The sequence below is a fragment of the Mustelus asterias genome, chromosome 24 (genome assembly GCF_964213995.1).
Source record: "Mustelus asterias chromosome 24, sMusAst1.hap1.1, whole genome shotgun sequence".
NCBI classification, from domain to species: Eukaryota; Metazoa; Chordata; class Chondrichthyes; order Carcharhiniformes; family Triakidae; genus Mustelus; species Mustelus asterias.
The window spans coordinates 41,122,892-41,146,703 of NC_135824.1; the positions used below are offsets into that span (position 1 = coordinate 41,122,892).

The 23,812-nt window shown below is 46.6% G+C and overlaps 1 protein-coding gene across 3 annotated transcripts in view; it reads left to right on the plus strand.

The window, feature by feature from the left end:
• The window catches only part of spg21 (SPG21 abhydrolase domain containing, maspardin), a 137,042-nt gene that overhangs the window by 82,459 nt on the left and 30,771 nt on the right, over nucleotides 1–23,812 (plus strand). For all 3 annotated transcript variants that reach the window (XM_078241603.1, XM_078241605.1, XM_078241606.1), the window contains 2 exons: nucleotides 16,702–16,810; nucleotides 19,537–19,644. In XM_078241603.1, the coding sequence (XP_078097729.1) occupies nucleotides 16,702–16,810; nucleotides 19,537–19,644 (217 nt within the window). The remainder of the gene's footprint in view (nucleotides 1–16,701; nucleotides 16,811–19,536; nucleotides 19,645–23,812) is intronic.

Consider the following 23,812-nt stretch of genomic DNA (forward strand, 5'->3'; position numbering starts at 1 on the left):
GCGTTCGATAAGGTCCCCCATGCAAGGCTTCTAGAAAAAGTGAGAGGGCATGGGATCCAAGGGGCTGCTGCCCTGTGGAGGCAGAGAGTGTGTACAGATGGGTCTTTTTCTAATTGGAGGTCGGTCACCAGTGGTGTGCCCCAGGGATCTGTTCTGGGACCCTTGCTGTTTGTCATTTTCATAAATGACCTGGATGAGGAAGTGGAGGGATGGGTTGGTAAGTTTGCCGACGACACGAAGGTTGGTGGGGTTGTGGATAGTCTGGAGGGATGTCAGAAGTTACAGAGGGACATAGATAGGATGCAAGACTGGGCGGAGAAATGGCAGATGGACTTCAACCCAGATAAATGCGTAGTGGTCCATTTTGGCAGGTCAAATGGGATGAAGGAGTACAATATAAAGGGAAAGACTCTTAGTACGATAGAGGATCAGAAGGACCTTGGGGTCTGGGTCCATAGGACTCTAAAATCGGCCCCGCAGGTGGAGGAGATGGTTAAGAAGGCGTATGGTGTGCTGGCCTTTATCAATCGAGGGATTGAGTTGAGGAGTCCGGGGATAATGGTGCAGCTATATAAGACCCTCGTCAGACCCCACTTGGAGTACTGTGCTCAGTTCTGGTCACCTCATTACAGGAAGGATGTGGAAAAGATTGAAAGGCTGCAGAGGAGATTTACAAGGATGTTGCCTGGATTGAGTGGCATGCCTTATGAGGATAGGCTGAGGGAGCTCGGTCTTTTCTCCTTGGAGAGACGTAGGATGAGAGGGGACCTAATAGAGGTATATAAGATGTTGAGAGGCATAGATCGGGTGGACTCTCAGAGGCTTTTTCCCAGGGTGGAAATGGCTGCTACGAGAGGACACAGGTTTAAGCTGTTGGGCGGTAGGTACAGGGGAAATGTTAGGGGGAAGTTTTTCACACACAGGGTGGTGGGCGAGTGGAATCTGTTGCCATCAGTGGTGGTGGAGGCAAACTCAATAGGGTCTTTCAAGAGATTTCTGGATGAGTACATGGGACTTAATAGGATGGAGGGTTATAGCTAGGCCGAAAAGGTAGGGATATGTTCGGCACAACTTGTGGGGCCGAAGGGCCTGTTTTGTGCTGTAGTTTTCTATGTTTCTACTCTCACTGTCGCGTGGCACAGGCAGCAATCCCAAGATTACTACCTTTGAGGTCCTTCTTCTCAACTCCCTTCCCAACTCCCAATATTCTCCTTTCAGGACCTCTTCCCTTTTCCTACTTATGTCATTGGTACCAATATGTACCACGACCTCTGGCTCTTCTCCCTCCCACTTCAGGATATCTTGGACGCGATCAGAAACATCTGATCGCCTCTGGCAATGATCTTTGCGTCGTCGATGGAGACGGGAGCGGTTCCGGAGGATTGCGGATGTGGCTCCTATATTCAAGAAAGGGAACAGGGATAGCCCAGGAAATTACCGACCAGTGAGTCTAACCTCAGTGGTTGGTAAGTTGATGGAGAAGATCCTGAGGGACAGGAGTTATGAACATGTAGAGAGGTGTAGTATGCTCAAAGGTAGTCAGCACGGCTTTGTCAAAGGCAAATCGTGCCTTACGAGCGTGATGGAGTTCTTTGAAAATGTGACTAAACACATTGACAAGGAAAAGCGGTAGATGTGTTTTACATGGACTTCAGCAAGGCGTTTGATAAGGTCCCCCATGCAAGACTTCTCGAGAAAGTGAGAGGGCATGGGATCCAAGGGGCTGTTGCTTGTGGATCCAGAACTGGCTTGCCTGCAGAAGGCAGAGAGTGGTTGCAGATGGGTCTTTTTCTGAATGGAGGTCGGTCACCAGTAGAGTGCCCCAGGGATCTGTTCTGGGACCGTTGCTGTTTGTCATTTTCAGAAATGACCTGGATGATGAAGTGGAGGGATGGGTTGGTAAGTTTGCCGATGACACGAAGGTTGGTGGTGTTGTGTATAGGTTGGAGGGATGTCAGAGGCTGCAGCATGACATAGATAGGATGCAAGACTGGGCGGAGAAGTAGCAGATGGACTTCAACCCGGATAAATGTGTAGTGGTCCATTTTGGCAGGCCAAATGGGATGGAGGAGTATAATATCAAGGGTAAGACTCTTAGCAGTGTAGAGGATCAGAAGGACCTTAGGGTCCGGGTCCATCGGACTCTTAAATCGGCCTTGCAGGTAGAGGAGGTGGTTGAGAAGGCGTATGGTGTGCTGGCCTTTATCAATCGAGGGATTGAGTTTAGGAGTCGGGAGATAATGATGCCGCTTTATAAGACCCTCGTCAGATCCCACTTGGAGTACTGTGCTCAGTTCTGGTCGCCTCATTACAGGAGGGATGTGGAAATGATTGAATGGGTGCAGAGAAGATTTACAAGGATGTTGCCTGGATTGGTTGGCATGCCTTATGAGGATAGGTTGAGGAGCTCGGTCTTTTCTCCTTGGAGAGACGAAGGATGAGAGGTGACCTGGTAGAGGTGTACAAGATGTTGAGAGGTATAGATCGGGTTGATTCTCGGAGGCTTTTTCCCAGGTTGAAATGGCTGCTACGAGAGAACAGAGGTTTAAGGTGCTGGGGAGTAGGTACAGAGGAACATAGAACAGTAGTGGTCACCTCATTCCAGGAAGGATGTGGAAAAGATTGAAAGGCTGCAGAGGAGATTTACAAGGATGTTGCCTGGATTGAGTGGCATGCCTTATGAGGATAGGCTGAGGGAGCTCGGAAAAGACCAGAGTGGTAGACTGTGTATGGAACCAAAAGAGATGGGGGAGATACTAAATGGTTTTTTTGCATCCGTATTTACTGAGGAAACGGGCATGGAGTCTACGGAAATAGGGCAAACTGGTAGGGAGGCCATGGAACCTTTACAGATTAAAGGGGAGGAGGTGCTCGCTGTCTTGAGGCAAATCAGAGTGGATAAATCCCCAGGACCGGACAGGGTATTCCCACGGACCTTGAGGGAAGCTAGTGTTGAACTTGCAGGGGCCCTGGCAGACATATTTAAAATGTCAGTATTCACGGGGGAGGTGCTGGATGATTGGAGGGTGGCTCATGTTGTTCCATTGTTTAAAAAAGGTTCCAAAAGAAATCCGGGAAATTATCGGCCAGTAAGTTTGACGTCGGTGGTGGGCAAGTTATTGGAAGGTGTGATAAGGGATAGGATCTACAAATATTTGGATAGACAGGGACTTATTAGGGAGAGTCAACATGGCTTTGTGCGTGGTAGGTCATGTTTGACCAATCTATTAGAGTTTTTCGAGGAGGTTACCAGGAAAGTGGATGAAGGGAAGGTGGTGGATGTTGTCTACCTGGATTTCAGCAAGGCCTTTGACAAGGTCCCTCATGGGAGGTTAGTTAGGAAGGTTCAGTCGCTGGGTATACATGGGGAGGTAGTAAATTGGATAAGACACTGGCTCAATGGAAGAAGCCAGAGAGTGGTTGTGGAGGATTGCTTCTCTGAGTGGAGACCTGTGACTCGTGGTGTGCCGCAGGGATCGGTGTTGGGTCCATTGTTGTTTGTCATCTATATCAATGATCTGGATGATAATGTGGTAAATTGGATCAGCAAGTTTGCTGATGATACAAAGATTGGAGGTGTAGTGGACAGTGAGGAAGGTTTTCAAAGCTTGCAGAGGGATTTGGACCAACTAGAAAAATGGGCTGAAAAATGGCAACTGGAATTTAACGCAGACAAGTGTGAGATATTGCACTTTGGAAGAACAAACCAAAGAAGAACGTACAGGGTAAATGGTAGGACTCTGAAGAGTGCAGTTGAACAGAGGGATCTGGGAATACAGGTACAGAATTCCCTAAGAGTGACGTCACAGGTGGATAGGGTCGTAAAGAGTGCCTTTGGTACATTGGCCTTTATAAATCGGAGTATCGAGTATAAAAGTTGGAGTGTTATGGTAAGGTTATATAAGGCATTGGTGAGGCCGAGTTTGGAGTATTGTGTACAGTTTTGGTCACCTAGTTACAGGAAGGATGTAAATAAGATTGAAAGAGTGCAGAGAAGGTTCACAAGGATGTTGCCGGGACTTGAGAAGCTGAGTTACAGAGAGAGATTGAATAGGTTGGGACTTTATTCCCTGGAGCGTAGAAGATTGAGGGGAGATTTGATAGAGGTGTATAAGATTTTGATGGGTATAGATAGAGTGAATGCAAGCTGGCTTTTTCTGCTGAGGCGAGGGGAGAAAAAAACCAGAGGGCATGGGTTAAGGGTGAAAGGAGAAAAGTTTAAAGGGAATATTAGGGGGGGGCTTCTTCACGCAGAGAGTGGTGGGAGTGTGGAATGAGCTGCCGGATAAAGTGGTAAATGCTTTTAACATTTAAGAAAAACTTGGACGGGTTCATGGATGAGAGGGGTGTGGAGGGATATGGTCCACGTGCAGGTCAGTGGGACTAGGCATAAAATGGTTCGGCACAGACAAGAAGGGCCAAAAGGCCTGTTTCTGCGCTGTAACTTTCTATGGTTCTAGTGTAGCACAGAACAGGCCCTTCGGCCCACGATGTTGTGCCGAGCTTTATCTGAAACCAAGATCAAGCTATCCTACTCCCTATCATCCTGGTGTGCTCCATGTGCCTATCCAATAACCACTTAAATGTTCCTAAAGTGTCTGACTCCACTATCACTGCAGGCAGTCCATTCCACACCCCACCCACTCTCTGCGTAAAGAACCTACCTCTGATATCCTTCCTATATCTCCCACCACGAACCCTATAGTTATGCCCCCTTGTAATAGCTCCATCCACCCGAGGAAATAGTCTTTGAACGTTCACTCTATCTATCCTCTTCATCATTTTATAAACCTCTATTAAGTCTCCCCTCAGCCTCCTCCACTCCAGAGAGAACAGCCCTAGCTCCCTCAACCTTTCCTCATAAGACCTACCCTCCAAACCAGGCAGCATCCTGATAAAGCTCCTCTGCACTCTTTCCAGCGCTGCCACATCCTTCTTATAGTGAGGTGACCAGAACTGCACACAATATTCCAAATGTGGTCTCACCAAGGTCCTGTACAGTTGCAGCATAACCCCACGGCTCTTAAACTCCAACCCCCTGTTAATAAAAGCTAACACACTATAGGCCTTCTTCACAGCTCTATCCACTTGAGTGGCAACCTTTAGAGATCTGTGGATATGGACCCCAAGATCTCTCTGTTCCTCCACAGTCTTCAGAACCCTACCTTTGACCCTGTAATCCACATTTAAATTAGTCCTACCAAAATGAATCACCTCACATTTATCAGGGTTAAACTCCATTTGCCATTTTTCAGCCCAGCTTTGCATCCTATCTATGTCTCTTTGCAGCCTACAACAGCCCTCCACCTCATCCACGACTCCACCAATCTTGGTGTCATCAGCAAATTTACTGATCCACCCTTCAGCCTCCTCCTCTAAGTCATTGATAAAAATCACAAATAGCAGAGGACCAAGCACTGATCCCTGTGGCACTCCGCTAGCAACCTGCCTCCAGTCTGAAAATTTTCCATCCACCACCACCCTCTGTCTTCGATCAGATAGACAGTTACCTATCCAATCGGCCAACTTTCCTCTATCCCACACCTCCTCACTTTCATCATAAGCCGATGTCAGGGGTAAGTTTTTCACAGAGGGTGGTGGGTGAGTGGAATCGGCTGCCATCAATGGTGGTGGAAGCAAACTCGATAGGGTCTTTTAAGAGACTTCTGGATGAGTACATGGGATTTAATAGGATTGAGGGTTATAGGTAAGCCTACGTATAAGCCGAGGTAGGTAGGGACATGACCAGTGCAACTTGTGGGCCGAAGGGCCTGTTTATGCTGTATTTTTTCTATGTTCTATCCCGGATCCTGGCACCAGGGAGGCAAACTACCATCCGAGTTTCTTGTCTGCGTCCACAGAATCGCCTGTTCCACCCCCTCACTATAGAGTCCCCTATCACTACTGCCTTCCTCCTCCTTTCCCTACTGCCTTCCTCCTCCTTTCCCTACTGCCTTCCTCCTCCTTTCCCTACTGCCTTCCTCCTCCTTTCCCTACTGCCTTCCTCCTCCTTTCCGTACCCTTCTGAGCTACAGGGCCGGACTCTACGCCGGAGGCACGGCCACTGTCCCCCCCCAACAGCTCAAACAGGAGTACTTATTGTTAAGGGGCACAGCCACCGGGGTACTCTCTCGTACCTGACCTTTCCCCTTCCCCTATCTAACCATGACCCACTTGTCTGCCTCCCGTGGCCCCGGTGTGACCACCTGCCTGTAACTCCTCTCTATCACCTCCTCATTCTCCCTGACCAGACGAAGGTCATTGAGCTGCAGTTCCAGTTCCCTAACGCGGTCCCTTAGGAGCTGCAGCTCGACGCACCTGGCGCAGATATGGATGTCCGGGAGGCTAGCTGACTCCAGGACCTCCCACATCCGACACCGAGAACAGCAAACTGGCTCTCACGCATAATTCCCCCTTTCTTCAAATAACACAGGAAAAACTAAGAACTAAACCTACCCTGTCTCGCCCGTTTCCACCTAAGCCCGTTGAGCCAAAGCCCTACAGTCTTCACTCTGCTACCTGCTCACTCCCCTGCCCGCTCACAACGCTGCCCACTGGATAGTGCTGCCTGCTTTTCAAAGGAAAAAAAAACTTCCCAGGTGTCACTGGGGCCTACTTCCGGTTTTACCGTCCCAGCTGCCTGCGAGGAAAAAAAAAACACTCCGAAAATAGAGTAATTTGAAAACACCTCTTACCCACTCGCTCTCCTCTCCTGAAAACACCACTCGAGCTGCTCCACTAGAACAAACACAGGTTTGAGTTATAAGGAGAAGCTGGATAGACTGGGACTTTTTTCTCTGGAGCGTAGAAGGTTGAGGGGTGATCTTATAGAGGTTTATAAAATAATGAGGGGCATAGATCAGCGAGATAGTCAATATCTTTTCCCAAAGGTGGGGAGTCTAAAGGGCATAGGTTTGAGGTGAGAGGAGAGAGATACAAAAGTGTCCAGAAGGGCTATTTTTTCACGCAGAAAGTGGTGAGTGTCTGGAACAAGCTGCCAGAGGTAGTAGTAGAGGCGGGTACAATTTTGTCTTTTAAAAAGCATTTAGACAGTTACATGGGTAAGATGGGTATAGAGGGATATGGGCCAAATGCGGGCAATTGGGACTAGTTTAGGGGTTTTTTAAAAAGGGGTAGCATGGACAAGTTGGGCCAAAGGGCCTGTTTCCATGCTGTAAACCTCTATGACTCTCTGACTCTTAAGTAGATGTAACCTGGGATGCTGCGGCTGCAGCAGTTAGTGACACTGAGGAATGCCATCTAATGCCGCAAGTAATGAATGACCTCATTCGAGCTGTAAGGGTAAGTCACATCTGTCAGGTCCTGGCATCAGTCCTGCCTGTCACACCTGGAATGTCCACATTATAGAGTCATAGAATCCCTACAGTACAGAGGAGGCCATTCAGCCCATCGGTTCCATACTGACCACTATCCCACCCAGGCCCTATTCCCATAATCCCACACATTTACCCTGCTAATCCCCTGACATTAGGGTCAATCTTAGAATGGCCAATCAACCTAACCTGCGCATCTTTGGACTGTGGGAGGAAACCCACCCACATGGGGAGAATGTGCAGACTCCACACAAACAGTGACCTTGGCCGCAGTATAACCTGGGTCCCTGGCGCTGAGATTGACCACTGTGCCACCATGGTGCCCCATCAATTCACTCTGAGACCCCGCGGCCTTGGGAAGATAGCTGCGAGTAAAAGAGAAAGGGAGAAGACTGGTGAAGGACTTCAAGTTGCGCCCCCTCGCAGCCTATGAGGAGAGAGCAATGGAGATTTTGGGAGCCACATGAGAGAGCTGCAAGTTCCTGTGAGGTTGGCCACAGAAGTAAGGATCCACAGAACCTTCATCCAGATGACCTGTTTCAAGTGAGCTCCAGGCTGCCCAGCCACTTGCCCGTCCCTGGCACTGAACCATGTTTCTTGTCTGCAAGATCAACACCTGATGAGGCCAGGCTATCAGGAGTTAGCAACCCCTGCCAATACCTCGGTGGAAAGCACCAAGGGAAGAATTCACCAGGCATTACCTGCACCATTCACCAGTGCAAAGACACACCTTGGGTGGAATTAGCAGACAGGCTTCAAGGTCACTATCTGGTGAGCACCATATAGCTGCTGATGCACATCAGGAGGAGGTGGGAATGTCCACGGTATTGGACAGGCAGAGGTCTGCTGAATCCCAGGAAATAGCTGGCCCTCATCCAGATGCTGATCTGTTGGAAAAAGTTCTGCCAAAACTGCTGGCACAGCCAGGAACTGCAGGAGGGGGTATCAGCACCATTCCAGCAACTGCAAGGCTGCTTGGGGGAACCCCAAAGCTTTCAGATGCAGGAGATGGTGCTGGCATTGTGTGGCACCCAGCACTGGCAGGGTAGTGACCGCAGTGAAAAGCCTGGGGTAGGAAATTGTAGCCATGGGTAGCAGGGTCCAAGGCATGGTTGGGTCTCTGAGGACCATGGCTTAGGGCCTCGCGAGCATGCTCCAGACACAAAGTCATGGCTGCGGGCTTCGAGAGCATGGCCCAGTCACAGGGCAATTACCAAGGGGCTTCAGAACTTGGCCCAGATGCAGAGGTCCATTGTTGAGGCCTCTTACACCATGGTGTAAACAATGTTGGGCCTCCAGGTCTGGCAGTGCCAGGTTATGATGTGGAGATGCCGGCGTTGGACTGGGGTAAACACAGTAAGATTTCCACTCCATCTGACGAAGGAGCAGCGCTCCGAAAGCTAAGGGTATTTGCTACCAAATAAACCTGTTGGACTTTAACCTGGTGTTGTTAAAACTCTTACAGTGCCAGGTTACACAGACTTCTGGAGCTCACTCCAACTGCCTTTCCATCCCATGGGGTGTCCTGGCCCCTGAGCACCCAGAGGGAGGAGGAAGTGCTGGAGGCCATCCCAGGCCTTACGCCCAGGAGAGTTCTTGCAGTCTCCAGACCTTCTGAATCCCCCTTCCTTCTAAAGGGCAGTGGGTTGAACAGGGTGGCATGCTACATTAGCGACAGTCAACCAGGACTTTCCAGGTCCCAGCCCTTCAGAGGATGCCCACCTAAGGCATTACTGAATGTGGAAGACAGCAGGCCGCTTCCACCTCTGATGTGTATCCTGGAAAGCCATCTAGATGTTGTGCTAGGCCACGCAAGATTAAGAAGATTTAGAAGCACCGAGAGGGCACAGGTGAAGGCAGTCGCCGTAGTTAGGAATAGGGTAATTGGTAATGTAAATAATCAGCATTAAAAAATATTACACCTCAAATCCAATTCCTCCTTTGTCCCGTTTTCTACAGGAAGTGTATCTACACATCAGTACTCAGAATTTCCTACTGGCCCCACAAGCAATCCCAATAGTGAGAGCCATGAAGGCCCATGGTGACAGTCATCTTGGGACAGCCTCATCACTCACTGAATGCTAGGCTCCCCCCCTCCCCGAACATTGGGCCAAACAGTGTTGCCCCTGACCCTCAGTTAGAAATGAACCCGATGTCTGTGGTTAGAAGACAGGCAGGAGTCAGATTTGAATATCATTGAATATATCATAGAATCCCTACATTGCAGAAGGAGGCTATTCGGCCCATCAAGTCTGCTCCAATTTTCTGACAGTTTCTTATTAATGTCACAATAGGCTTACATTAACACTACAATAAAGTTACTGTGAAAATCCCCTGCATCTCACCGGGGCCCTTTCTCTGTAGTCCCACATATTTGCCCTGCTAAACCCCCGAACTTACAAATGTTGAGATACTAAGGGGCAACTTAGCATGGCCAGTCCACTTAACCTGCACATCCTTGGACTGTGGGAGGAAACTGGGGCTATTGGAGGAAACCCACGTAGACACGAGGAGAATGTGCAAACTCCACACAGACAGACACCCAAGGCTGGAATTGAACCCAGGTCCCTGGTGCTGTGAGGCAGTCGTGCTGACCACTGTGCCGCCCTAGAGGCAGCACCAAAGCAGCATCACAGTTTGCCTCACAGTGAGTTGACATCACGCTCCTGACTTGAGAAGTCACTCGCTGACACAGCCAACCCACGATCATCACCATGGTGTGGTGTCAAGGAGACTCGAAGGGGGAAGCACTATTCTGGAGGATGGTGGACATTGACCATAAGATATAAGAACAGAATTAGGCCAAAGGGCCCATCAAATCAGCTCTGCCATTCGATCATGGTTGATATGTTTCTCAACCCCATTCTTCTGCCTTTTCCTCATAACTTTTGAACCCCTTACCAATCAAAGTCTGTACAGAACCGGAAGAAATAGCAGAGGTGCTGAATGAATATTTTACCTCGGTATTCACGGCGGAAAAAGACCTGGGTGGTTGTACTACAGGATTGAGGCGGACTGAAAAGATTGAGTATGTGGACATTAAGAAAGAGGATGTGTTGGAAATTTTGACTAGCATCAAGATAGATAAGTCACCGGGACCGGATGGGATGTACCCCAGGTTACTGTGGGAGGCGAGGGCAGAGATTGCAGAGCCTCTGGCGATGATCTTTGCGTCGTCGATGGAGACGGGAGAGGTTCCGGAGGATTGGAGGATTGCGGATGTGGTTCCTATATTCACTTGGAGTACTGTGCTCAGTTCTGGTCGCCTCATTACAGGAGGGATATGGAAATGATTGAAAGGGTGCAGAGAAGATTTACAAGGATGTTGCCTGGATTGGTTGGCATGCCTTATGAGGATAGGCTGAGGGAGCTCGGTCTTTTCTCCTTGGAGAGACGAAGGATGAGAGGTGACCTGATAGAGGTGTACAAGATGTTGAGAGGTATAGATCGGGTGGATTCTCGGAGGCTTTTTCCCAGGGCTGAAATGGCTGCTACGAGAGGACACAGGTTTAAGTGCTGGGGAGTAGGTACAGAGGAGATGGTGGCTGAAGAAATTCCTCCTCATTTCCAAAGGGTCATCCCTTTACTCTGAGGCTGTGCCCTCAGATCCTAGTCTCTCCGACTAATGGAAGAATCTTCCCCACGTCCACTCTATCCAGGCCTTTCGATATTCTGTAAGTTTCTGTGAGGTGGTGGGGTGGCTGGAGTGCCGGACACCAAACCTCCTAATTGGAACATCTGGTGGTAATCAGGGTCTTCCTGGTCCTCCTGGCATGCTCAAGCCTTGATATAGCCTGTCCTCCAATTTCGGGTCCCCCTCGGGCTCTTCCTCCACTCCTTCCTGGTCCTCCACCTCCCCAGAGGGATGCGCATGGTGCCCCCCTCCTCCTCCAGAACATTGCCTTGCTGTTGTGCAAGATTCTGGAGGACAAAGCCGTCCTCCACGATGTGGAGGAGACCTTCTGGGGATTTTACTAAAGAGCACCGCCAGAGCGATCCAGCTCACAGAACCACATCTTGAGCATGTCAGTGCACCACTCAATAACAGATTGGGTGGCGGCGTTGGCTTCATTGTAGCGGGTGTCTGCCTCGGTCTCAGGCCTCTGCACTGCTGTCTTCAGCCAGAGGGTAGCTGTTGTCCCCCATGAGTCCATCCCAGCAGTCTGGGGTGGTCCTTGAAGACCTCTGAGATATCCGATTCAACGCACCTGGGCATTCAGCGCATTTGAACAGATGTCGGATACCGTGTGCCGCCGATGTCTCCACCTCCGAAAGGAGACAGTGCAACATCTGTGCAACATGTTGCAGGACCTGGCACCTAGAGGCAGGGGGCGGCACCCACTCTCTGTGGCTGTCAAATTGACGGCTGCTCTGAACTTTTATGCAACTGGCTCCTTCCAGACCCCGAGCGGAGATGTATGTGGCATCTCCCAATCAGCTGTGCAAACCTGTGTCAAGCAGGTCACAGAAGCCCTGTGTGCCCGGGCTGGGCAGTACATCAAATGTAACCTGGACCAGGCCCATCAGGAAGCCCGCCTGCAGGGTTTCACAGCCATTGCGTGGATGCCTCATGTACAGGGGGCATTGTGAGGAAGCTATTCGGCATGCTTGGTTTCATTGGTCAGAACATTGAATACAGGAGTTGGGATGTCCTATTGAAGTTGTACAAGACATTGGTAAGGCCACACTTACTGTGTCTGTACAGTGTACAGCTCTGGTCACCCTATTATAGAAAGGATATTATTAAACTAGAAAGAGTGCAGAAAATAGTAACAGGGAGGTGGAGGAGCAGATAGGGAAACAGATCCTGGAGAGTTGCAATAATAGCAGAGTTGTTGTGATGGGAGACTTTAATTTCCCAAACATAGATTGGAATATCCCTAGCGTAAGGGGATTGGATGGGGAGGATAGGTGTGTTCAGGAGGGTTTCCTGACACAGCATGTGGACAAGCCTACAAGAGGAGAGGCTGTATTTGATCTGATACTGGCCAATGAACCTGGACAGGTGTCAGATCGCTCAGTGGGAGAGCATCTTGAGGATAGCGATCATAACTCTATCTCCTTTATGCTTGCATTGGAAAAAGAGAGGATCAGGCAAGCTAGGAAAGCGTTTATATGGAGTATGGGGAAATATGAAGACATAAGGCAGCAAATTAGAGGAGTAAATTGGAAGGAGGTATTCTCGGGGAAATGTACTGAAGAGAGGTGGCAGTTTTTCAAGGAATGTCTGTCTAGAGTTCTACAGGACAACGTTCCGAGCAGACAGGGAGGAGTTGGTAGGTTAAAGGAACCGTGGTGCACGAAAGCTGTGCGGGACCTAGTTGAGAAGAAAAGGAAAGCGTACAAAAGGTTCAGAGAGCTTGGCAAAGATAGGGATCTAGATGAGTATACGGCTTGTAGGAAGGGACTAAAGAAGGAAATTAGGAGAGCCAGAAGGGGTCACGAGAAGGCCTTGGCAAGTAGAATTAAGGAAAACTGTAAGGCGTTCTATAAATATGTGAAGAGTAAAAGGATGAGATGTGAAGGAATAGGGCCTATAAAAGGTGAAGGTGGGAAAATCTGTACGGAACCAGTAGAAATGGCAGAGGTGCATAATGAGTATTTTGCCTCGGTTTTCACAGAGGAGAAGGACCTGGGTGGATGTACTGTGGGCTTGCGGTGGACTGAAAAGATTGAGTATGTGGACTTTAACAAAGAGGTTGTGCTGGAATCTTTGAATGGCATCAAGATAGATAAGTCGCCGGGTCCGGATGGGATGTACCCCAGGTTACTGTGGGAGACGAGGGAAGAGATTGCAGAGCCTCTGGCAATGATCTTTGCGTCGTCGATGGAGACGGGGGAGGTGCTGGAGGATTGCGGATGTGGTTCCTATTTTCAAGAAGGGGAATAGGGATAGCCCAGGAAATTACCGACCGGTGAGTCTAACCTCAGTGGTTGGTAAGTTGAGGGAGAAGATCCTGAGGGACAAGATTTAGGTTGACAGTAATACCCTCACTCTCTATTGACTTCAATGAAGAATAAGATCAAACTGATTGTTGAACCAGCCATTCTAATCCTCAATATCTCAAGGTAACAATTAGGTTAAAACTCCCAACATTTTTGGAATTGTTAAACACTTCATGTAGCCAAACGTTAATCTGACGAAGAAACTAAAAAATCTGCAGGAAGCTTTCATCACTTCAGAGATACACCAGTTCAAGAAAAACAACGATCAAAAATAAAATAGAAAGAACCACTTAATCAGGCTTCAGAAAATCCAAATTTGAGGAAAACCCAGACTCATCAAAAAATGAATTCATAAGGAGAAGCTGGAAATATCTTACAATGCATCCAGACAGTCTGGGGGCTGCTTGAGTCTGTTGCCTTGTCGGAGATAGTCATAAATTTCACTGTTTTCCACACCTGGATATGGAGTTTGACCGCGGGTCGCAATCTCCCACATGGTGACACCATAGGACCACTGAAAGCAGAGAGAGGAACAAATCATATTATATTGGAGAGCAGCTCAGAACTTTACCCACATAATCAGTGTGACTAAAAAAAAAATTGCTGGAAAATCTCAGCAGGTCTCAAATGTCTGTGGAGAGAGAATAGAGCTAATGGTTTGAATCTGGATGACCCTCTGTCAGAGCTGAAGATTAGAAAATGGGATGAGATTTATACTGCAAGTGTGGGGGCTGCTAATTGACAAGATGTCACAGACAAAAAGACAAAGACGATGTAAATGGTGGTGATCATGGCTGAGAAAGATAGCGTCCATTAAGAGATCAGAATGTGTAAGTGGCAGAACAAGGTAAACAGAGTGTCAAAGGGCAACCTGAGACAGGTAGCAGATGGCCCGGGGCAGGGGGGGCGCGGGGGCATGGTGGTCAAGGGAGAGGATCAAGATGGATAGTGAGATTTAAAATTGATAGATGAAATGAAAATTTAAAAATTATGATACTAATACATAAATTAATAAAAATAAATAAATAAGATAAAATGAAAAGAAAAGAAATAAAATAAATGAAATCAAGTAAAATAAATAGAAACAGAGTGGAGGTGAAGGAGAGAATTCATGCTCTGAAGTTGTTGAACTCAATGTTCAGTCTGGAAGGCTGTAAAGTGCCCAACAGGAAGATCGGGTGTTGTTCCTCCAGCTTGCGCTGGGTTGACTGGAACATTACAACAAGCCTAGAATGGACAAGTGGGCATGAGAGCAGGATGGTGTGTTGAAATGGCAAATGACAGGAAGGTCTGGGTCCTGAATGCGGACAGACCAAAGGTGTAGTAGGCAGTAAAGAAGGCAAACGGCATGTTGGCCTTCATTGCGAGAGGTTTCGAGTACAGGAGCAGGGACGTGTTGTTGCAATCATACAGGGACCTGTTGAGGCCACTCCTAGAATATTCTGTGCAGTTTTGCTCTCCTTTCCTGAGGAAGGATGTTCTTGCTCTCGAGGGAGTGCAGCGAAGGTTTACCAGGCTGATTCCGTCGATGGCGGGACTGATGTACGAGGAGAAATTGCCAAGATAGAATTGTTTTTGCCGGAGTTCAGAAGAATTCAGAAGAATGGAAGGAGGCATTCTCGAGGAAAAGTACTGAAGTAAGGTGGCAGATTTTCAAGGAATGTTTGTCTGGAGTTCTGCATGACAACGTTCCGATGAGACAGGGAGGTTACAGGAACCGTGGTGCACGAAGGCTGCGCTGAACCTAGTGAGAAAGAAAAGGAAAGCGTACAAAAGGTTCAGAGAGCTTGGCGAAGATAGGGATCTAGATGAGTATACGGCTTGTAGGAAGGGACTTAAGAAAGAAATTAGGAGAGCCAGAAGGGGTCACGAGAAGGCCTTGGCAGATAAGATTAAGGAGAACCCTAAGGCGTTCTATAAATATGTGAAGAGTAAAAGGATGAGATGTGAAGGAATAGGACCTATAGTGACTTGTAGCCCGATAGGGAGTCAGATGTTAGCCCCCCCCCCCCTTTCCCGCCTGCAGGATGTCTGTCCCACCTGTTCTCTCCGAGTGACATACAGCCAGCCACTTGGGCTGGCACATTTCAGTCGTGGGAGTCCCTTCTGCCCAGATACGGACCCGTGGCATTCCTGGCCTTTGGCAGCAGCATGTGGCAGATTGGGCTGAGTTCTGTGATGCTCGTGTGGACAATAAGGGTGGCTGTGAGAAGGCCCTAATTGAGGAACTTGTAGTATGATTTCTGAGTGTACCCATCTGGACCTGGTGCAAACTAGCCTCTAGGAACGGCATGCAGTTCAGACAGAAGAAACAACCCTCCTAACCTCCATGCAATTAGAGTGCTGGACAAGCTCCTTTGATTGAGGCAACAGCTGCCAGATCTGGTGCTAGTAACTATCAGTAGGGCCTGGGATGGAATGTCAAAAATAAACTACAGAGCCTTTCAAGCACGTGGAGAGCAGTGTAGCTGGTGCAACATTAGAGGGCTTTGCAATTGGCATCATAGGCAATCCCGCAAGGGGCCCTCAGCAGTCAGTGGAAATACTCAGCACACGAGCCCCAATGCAGTGGTGGGCCTTGACCTGCGGACCTCCAACTGCGTCAAGCCCCTGCACCATTTAAGGCCCCCCACACCACTCTGCAGCATGGCAGCAGCTGACTTGCCCTTTTGCACTCTGAAGGTTGGTGCTAAGCAGTGCTCACCACCTCACTCGCCCTCACAATCCATGGCACCTGGACTACATTTCAAGAGACCAGTGATTTGCGCCCGTGTGACTTGCTGCTGGGGGGTGGGAACATTCTGGGAAGGGGGGTTATCGCATGCCAAACTCGCTAATGGGACTGAAATCAAGTCAATCTTGTGCTGATCAGCCTTGTGCCCTTTCTGGGTGAGATGCGGTTTGCGCCAGCAGAAAGGGACTGGGAAGATCGCAAACTGTTTGGCGCCAGGTGCAAAACCTGCCTGTGGGGCTATGCGCAATTTTCCTGGATTAGTGTGATCTACGCCAAGCGCAATGTGGCCGGAAAATCACGGCCTATGACTTGAGCTGTACTACTAGCCGGCAGAGAGCTGATAGCAAGAAGTGACAAGCAGACTAATCACTGCTCGCTAACAGCAAATACAAATTAATCATATCAGCTTTATCATGCCTTATCATGTTTGTTGTTTTTTACAGCTGAAATCTGTTTAAAAAAATAATTAAATCCTGCTTTTTTGCCCAGCCTATTTAATAAATTATGGAAACATCTGGGGGCCAATTTCCTGAGTTTGTTACTTCACGTTGATATTCCCATCTGCACACCATTTGAAAAGAAATTCACAACGCAAAGAAATGAATGAGAAACAGATAATTGCGTTGATTTTCTTCAGTGTTCTTTATCAGTGCAACTCGGTCACATTTATGATTATTTTTCTTTTAGCTTTTGGCTGATGCCTGGATTTATGTTGAAGAAGATTGTTCTTGGAAACTTTACAACTGGTCCTGTGGATGCAAAAATGGCAGATGCAATCGATTTCATGGTTGACCGGGTAAGTCAAATAATTGAGCAAAGCTTACTGTCTAAATACTGGCATACCCGACCTAAGAACATGAATCATTTAAGCACCGAACCCTGCACGAACTAATCCACAGAGCTTGAAAACAAACATGGAGGGCTGAAGATCAAGAAAATAACGTTGACACCAGTTGGTCATGTCCTAGGGAACACCTCTACTTCTCACATCTCAAAACATTTGAGCAAATGACAGTTCAAACCCAAAAGGCCCAACAACTCCCCACACCAAAAGATCTAGGTCCAAAGTCAATTACTGTAAAGGAATCCTGTACCTATGCATTAGCAATAACAATAGACCATTCAGCCCCTTGAGCCTTTTCTGGCGTTGAGAGAGCATGGTTTGCTCCACATACTTTCATGCCTTTTGATAGCAATAATTTGTTGTTCTCAGATCAAATTTAAAATGACTGCTTTTTGTGGGAGGGAGCTGAGCACTACTTTTAACGTTTATATAGAACATAGCACAGTACAGGCCCTTCGGCCCTCGATGTTGTGCCGAGCTTTGTCCGAAACCAAGATCAAGCTATCCCACTCCCTATCATTCTGGTGTGCTCCATGTGCCTATCCAATAACCGCTTGAAAGTTCTTAAAGTGTCCGACTTCACTATCACAGCAGGCAGTCCATTCCACACCCCAACCACTCTCTGCGTAAAGAACCTACCTCGGACATCCCTCCTATATTGTGGTCGGTGCAGACTCGATGGGCCGAATGGCCTCCTTCTGCACTGTAGGGTTTCTATGATTCTATATCTCCCACCATGAACCTTATAGTTATGCCCCCTAGTAACAGCTACATCCACCCGAGAAAATAGTCTCTGAACGTCCACTCTATCTATCCCCTTCTTCATCTTATAAACTCTATTAAGCCGCCTCTCGACCTCCTCCGCTCTAAAGAGAAAAGCCCCAGCTCCCTCAACCTTTCCTCATAAGACCTACCCTCCAAATCAGGCAGCATCCTGGTAAATCTCCTTTGCACTCTCGCCAATGCTTCCACATCCTCCTTATAGTGAGGTGACCAGAACTGCAAACATAATTCCAAATGTGGTTGAAAAATGTTTCCTAACTTTTCTCCTGAATAGTTTTTCTCCTGATATAATTTTTAATGTTAATATCCTTATCCTTGAAACCCTCAGGACCAGAAAAACTTTTTTTCTTATCTGATCAATTTCTTTGTGAAAATCCTTTTATGAATTTTGTGTACCTACAACATAATGGCTATCCAATTCGTAGAGTCTTAAATTTGTGCATCTTGGCCTTTTGAAAGGACATTTCTGCTTAGTCCCATGCCCTGCTTTTTACTGGTGCTCCAAATTACTCATCTTCAAGTACCTGTCCAACAACTCTTTCAAAATTATTTATGGAACTGATAACTGGGTAAAATACTCACTACTTATTCCTCCTCTAAATCCTTGGTTTTGTTTATTCTTTCACAGGATGTGAGCACTTGTTGCCCTCTCTATTTGCCCTTGAAACAAATTTCAGAGGGTAAATAAGAATCAACCACATTGCCCTGGGTCTGGAGTCACATGTAGGCCAGACTAGGTAGGGCTGGCAGATTTCCTTCCCTAAAGGACATTTGTGAACCAAATGGGTTTTTTACAACAATTCATAGTTTCATGGTCACCATTACTGAGATGAGCTTTATATTCCAGATTTATTAATTGAATTTAAATTCCACCAACTGCCAGGGGTGGAATTTCAGTCCGTGTTCATTAGCCAGAGCCCTTGGATGACAATTCCTAATGATTTTTAAATCTATGACACATACCATGGGGCGCATTTTCCTAATATTACTCGATCAGACCAGAGGTGATGGGATCATGGGTAGCCCTTGTTCATTTCCCTTTCCACTTTAGTTGCTAAATCTGCTCGTTATTTGCCAGGATTTCGTCAACTTTTTCTTTTATTTAAAGTTTGTTCTTTGAATGTTGGAAATCATAAGTACGATGTGAGAGTGGTCGGTAAAAATCAATTTCAGAAAGTTTGTTAAGATAATTGTTGGAATCTGATAGTCAAATTGTGCCATCAACGAGAAATGTTTGCTCGGCACAACATCATGGGCCGAAGGGCCTGTTCTGTGCTGTACTGTTCTATGTTCTACAAACCCTCAGTTACATAGAAACTTGAAGCAGGAGTAGGCCATTCAGCCTACAAGGCACTCTACCCCCTTCAGAGACAAACAGGAAAAGGACATCCAGCAGAAACACTAATGTTTTGGGTTTAACCGCTCCTTGGCACCAGTTCTTCCTCGACCCACGAGAGTTTGTAATGATTGAAGTTATTGCAAAACCCAGTGCATCACCCAGTGCTGTACCTCCTTTCCCATGTAATTGATTTGATGAGTAAAAACTGGTGGTGTGTTACAGTTCACATGGGTCTGTGTACATGCACTTTTTCCATGCACGTTGTAGTCTGGAGCTTCATTATTCTTTCCATCACATGGCTTAACCAGATTGGCACTTTCCTTGTGGGACTCAAACCTGGAGCTCTGGCTCAGAGGCAGGAACACTCCCCCTGTGTCACAATACCTTCCCTTGACTTATGGAGTCATTCTAAATGAGTGACTCTCGTAATACCTTGTGCATTGTAACATTATTTTATAACATGGCAGCAATCAACTGGGGTTAAAGTGCTTTAGCCTCAATTTATGTTGCTATCTCATGAGTTCCTCTGATATCTCTCTTTTCTGTGGTAAAACAGCTGGAGAGTTTAGGACAGGGTGAGTTGGCCTCTCGTCTCACTCTTAACTGCCAGAATTCCTATGTAGAGCCTCACAAGATCAAAGATGTTCCTGTAACCATAATGGATGTAAGTATATGTTTGTTTGATTTTCTATGTCCAAGAGACTGAGATTCCCTCAATTACTGGAAGTTGCACATTTGTGGTGAAGTTTGATGAGCGAAACTTGTCTTTGTCGTTCATGGTTTACTTTCCCAGTCTCAAATAATGGTGCTTTATACTTCTAAATTTGCCAGGCTTAAATCTGTTTGCATCCTCCACATATAATCTGTACCTTGTTCGCATTTCCTGTAATGCTTTGTAATTATCTGTTAAGTTTATGCATTCAATTATACAGCACAGAAGGGAACCATTCAGCCCATTGTACACATACCAGCTATTTGAAAGCATTATTCACTTAATCCTATTCCCCTGTTTTTTTCCCCTCAGCCCCATGGCTCTGAAAATGTCATCTTTCAAATATTTATTATATTCCCATTTTTGCTGTTGAATTTGCTTCCACCACCTCATCAGGCACAATTGCTTGTAATGTGTATCCCAATCAAATAATCCAGCAGCAAGCTTTGAGTTTAAAATGAAGGTTATTTATTTTCTTACACTCCAAATTAATGCAACGTTACTCACATGGGGTCTCTTACACGTGCAGTCACATGTAGATGGTGTATTTTTACAGACTATAGTTAATTTAATCCCTGAATGTGATTTCTGGATTCCTGTGATTTCTTGAATGATTTTATGATTTAAAGTAGAAATGAGAGTCTTGTGGAGAAAAGGGTTCACAGTCGGTAGACATTTCTTGTAGCTGAATATCTGAGGTTGATCTTTGGGTGAATATTGAAACTGAAACAGGTTAAGTATTTTAGTTGCTTGATGTCTTGCAGTTAGTTTGAGTCTGATTCTCAGATAGCTGATGATTGATGGTTCTGAAGAATCTGCTGTGTACTGAAGTAATAAAGGGTGCAGTCCCTGAAACCCATTTTGTCACGTGACCACTGGGTTAGAGCTTCTAGGCCTAACCAGTCTGGTTTGGATAAAATGTTTGGTGACACCATGTGAAGTGGCTACTGTGTTTCAATCTTCCCTTTTGTCCAGTATCAAACATGGAGTCAGGCTGTCTGGAAACCCGATAGTCTTTAGGTGTTACTGCATCCTTAAGCAAGGAGACATGTGAATTTCACAACTGGTTGTGAGGTGCCCTTACCTGTGTCCATCTTTAATTAGGTATTCTTAGGTGACCTGATACTATGTTGATGGAAAGTTTATAACATGACATGCCTGTACTGGGCTTGACATGTCTCCCTTGTGAAGCATGAGGAAAAAAACATGCAAACATATAGTTTTCCCTATTAGTTGCATTCCCTTTCTGGTATATATTCTGATTAGTACCTTAACGATTACATTATTCTTTTCAGCAATGTGTGCAATCTTTAAATTAAGAGGTTGTAAGCTCTATCAGAACAATCTGGTGTTGATCACTTTGAATTTTGCGAGAAAACTTTAAAAGGTTAGAGCCTGTGTATATTAGGGTCCTTCATGCCTATTGCTAACGTCGACCCCTGAATGTTGGAGAGCTAACAAAAGACCTAATACTTCATTCTCGACTACAGAATACTTTTTCTGATACCTGTTTAGCTTCTTTGAGAAATAGCCAAGCGAACTTGCAATTCCAGAGTCATCTTCCTGGAGTAGAACTGTGTCTACCCTTTAATGCTTGTGTTGATAACTTCTCTAATAGACTTACTGAAGTTTGTGATGGGTTCATTTGTTAGGGTGGCTTTTAATTTCTCAAAAGGCTTTTGACAAGCCTAACCATACTACATTGGCAGTTTCCGTTAGTAAATTGGTTAGTGGAGTGGTCCGGATGCTAAGATTTGGGACAAACGTTTGCTCAAACTGGCACATTTGTTTTGGGAATGAGAAAATTGACCAAGGTGTGTATTTTTGCTTCCCAAGGTAGCACTCCACTTTGTTCCAAGACGTTCCCATGGTGCATTACATTTACCATCAAAAATTCACTCTTGACTTAGTTCACAACAATGATAACCCTGGAATGCTGTCTGCAGGTAGTCTTAATGAGTCCTTCCAGATATCATTGTACAAAGAATAAAGAAACGTACAGCACAGGAGCAGGCTCTTCGGCCCTCTAAGCTTGCACCGATCATGATGGCGGCTTAAACTAAAACCGTATGCACTTACGGAGTCTGTATCCTTCCATTCCCACCCTGTTTATGTATTCATCTAGTTGCCCCTTAAATGGTGTTATCATACCTGCTCCCACCACCTCCCTGGGCAGCGCATTCCAGACATTCATCACCCTCTGTGTTTTTTTAAAAAACTTGCCTCGCACATCTCCTCTAAACTTTTTCCTCTGCACTTTAAACCTATGTCCCCTAGTATTTGACTTTTCTATCCTATGAAAGAGCATCTGACTATCCACTCTGTCCATGCCACTCATAATCTTGTAACCTCTATCAAGTCACCCCGCAACCTCCGTTATTCCAGTGAGAACAAACCAAGTTTATCCAACCCCTCCTCATAGCTAATATCCTCCAGACCAGGCAACATCCTGGTAAACCTCTTCTGTATCCTCTCCAAAGCATCCATATCCTTCTGGTAGTGTAGTGACCAGAATTGTGCACAATATTCTAAATGAGGCCTAACAAAGGTTCCGTACAGCTGCAGCATGACCTGCCAATTGTTATACTCAATGCCCCAACTGATGAAGGCAAGCATGCCTTATGCTTTCTTGGCTACCTTATCCACCTGTGTTGCCACTTTCAGTGACCGGTGGATATGTACGCCCAGATCTCTCTGCCTGTCAATACTCCTAAGGGCCCTACCATTTACTGTATAATTCCTACATGCATTGGACCTTCCAAAATGCATTATCTCACACATGTCTGGATTAAAGTCCATCTGCCCTTTCTCTGCCCAAGTCTCCAACGGGTCTATATCTTTCTGTATCCTCTGACAATCCTCTTCACTATCCGCAACTCCACCACTTTTTGTGTAATGTGCGAACTTATTAATCAGACCAGCTACATTTTCCTCCAAATTATTTATATATACTACAAACAACAAAAGTCCCAGGTCCCTGTGGAACACCGCTAGTCATAGCCTTCCATTCAGAAAAGTATCCGTCTACTGCTACCCCCTGTGTTCTATAGCCAGCGTTGGACTGGGGTAAACACAGTAAAAAGCCTCACAACACCAGGTTAAAGTCCAACAGGTTTATTTGGCAGCACAAGCTTTTGTGGTGTCGCTCCTTCTTCAGGTGAGTGAGGAGTTGTGTTCACAAACAGGGCATACATAGACACAGACTCAATTTACAAGATAATGGTTGGAATGCGAGTCTTTACAGGTAACCAAATCTTTACAGGTACAGACAATGTGAGTGGAGAGAGGGTTAAGCGCAGGTTAAAGAGGTGTGAATTGTCTTCAGCCAGGACAGTTCGTGAGATTTTGCAAGCCCAGGCAAATCGTGGGGGTTACAGATAGTGTGACATAAACCCAAGATCCCGGTTGAGGCTGTCCTCATGTGCGGAACTTGGCTATCAGTTTTTGCTCTGCGATTCTGCGCTGTCGTGTGTCGTGAAGGCCGCCTTGGAGAACGCTTACCTGAAGATCAGAGGCTGAACGCCCGTGATGGCCAACGTTGTCTACCTGATACGCTGCAGGAAAGAATGTCCCGAGGCATGGTACATTGGCGAGACCATGCAGATGCTACGACAATGGATGAATGGACACCGCTCGACAATCACCAGGCAGGAGTGTTCCCTTCCTGTCGGGAACACTTCAGCAGTCACAGGTATTCGTCAAGACACCCCTTAAAAGTCACTATCATATCCGCTTCCACTACCTTCCCCCAGCAGCGAGTTCCAGGCACCCACCATCCTCTGTGTAAAAAAACTTGCCTTGTATATCTCCTTTAAACCTTGCCCCTCGCACCTTAAACCTATGCCCCCTAGTAATTGACTCTTCCACCTTGGGAAAAAGATTAGTCATAGAGGTTTACAGCATGGAAACAGGCCTTACGGCCCAACTTGTCCATGCTGCCCTTTTTTTTTTAAGCTCCTAAGCTAGTCCCAATTGCCCGCATTTGGCCCAAAACCCTCTATACCCACCTTACCCATGTAACTGTCTAAATGTTTTTTAAAAGACAAAATTGTACCCGCCTCTACTACTACTTCGGGCAGCTTGTTCCAGACACTCACCACCTTCTGTGTGAAAGAACTGC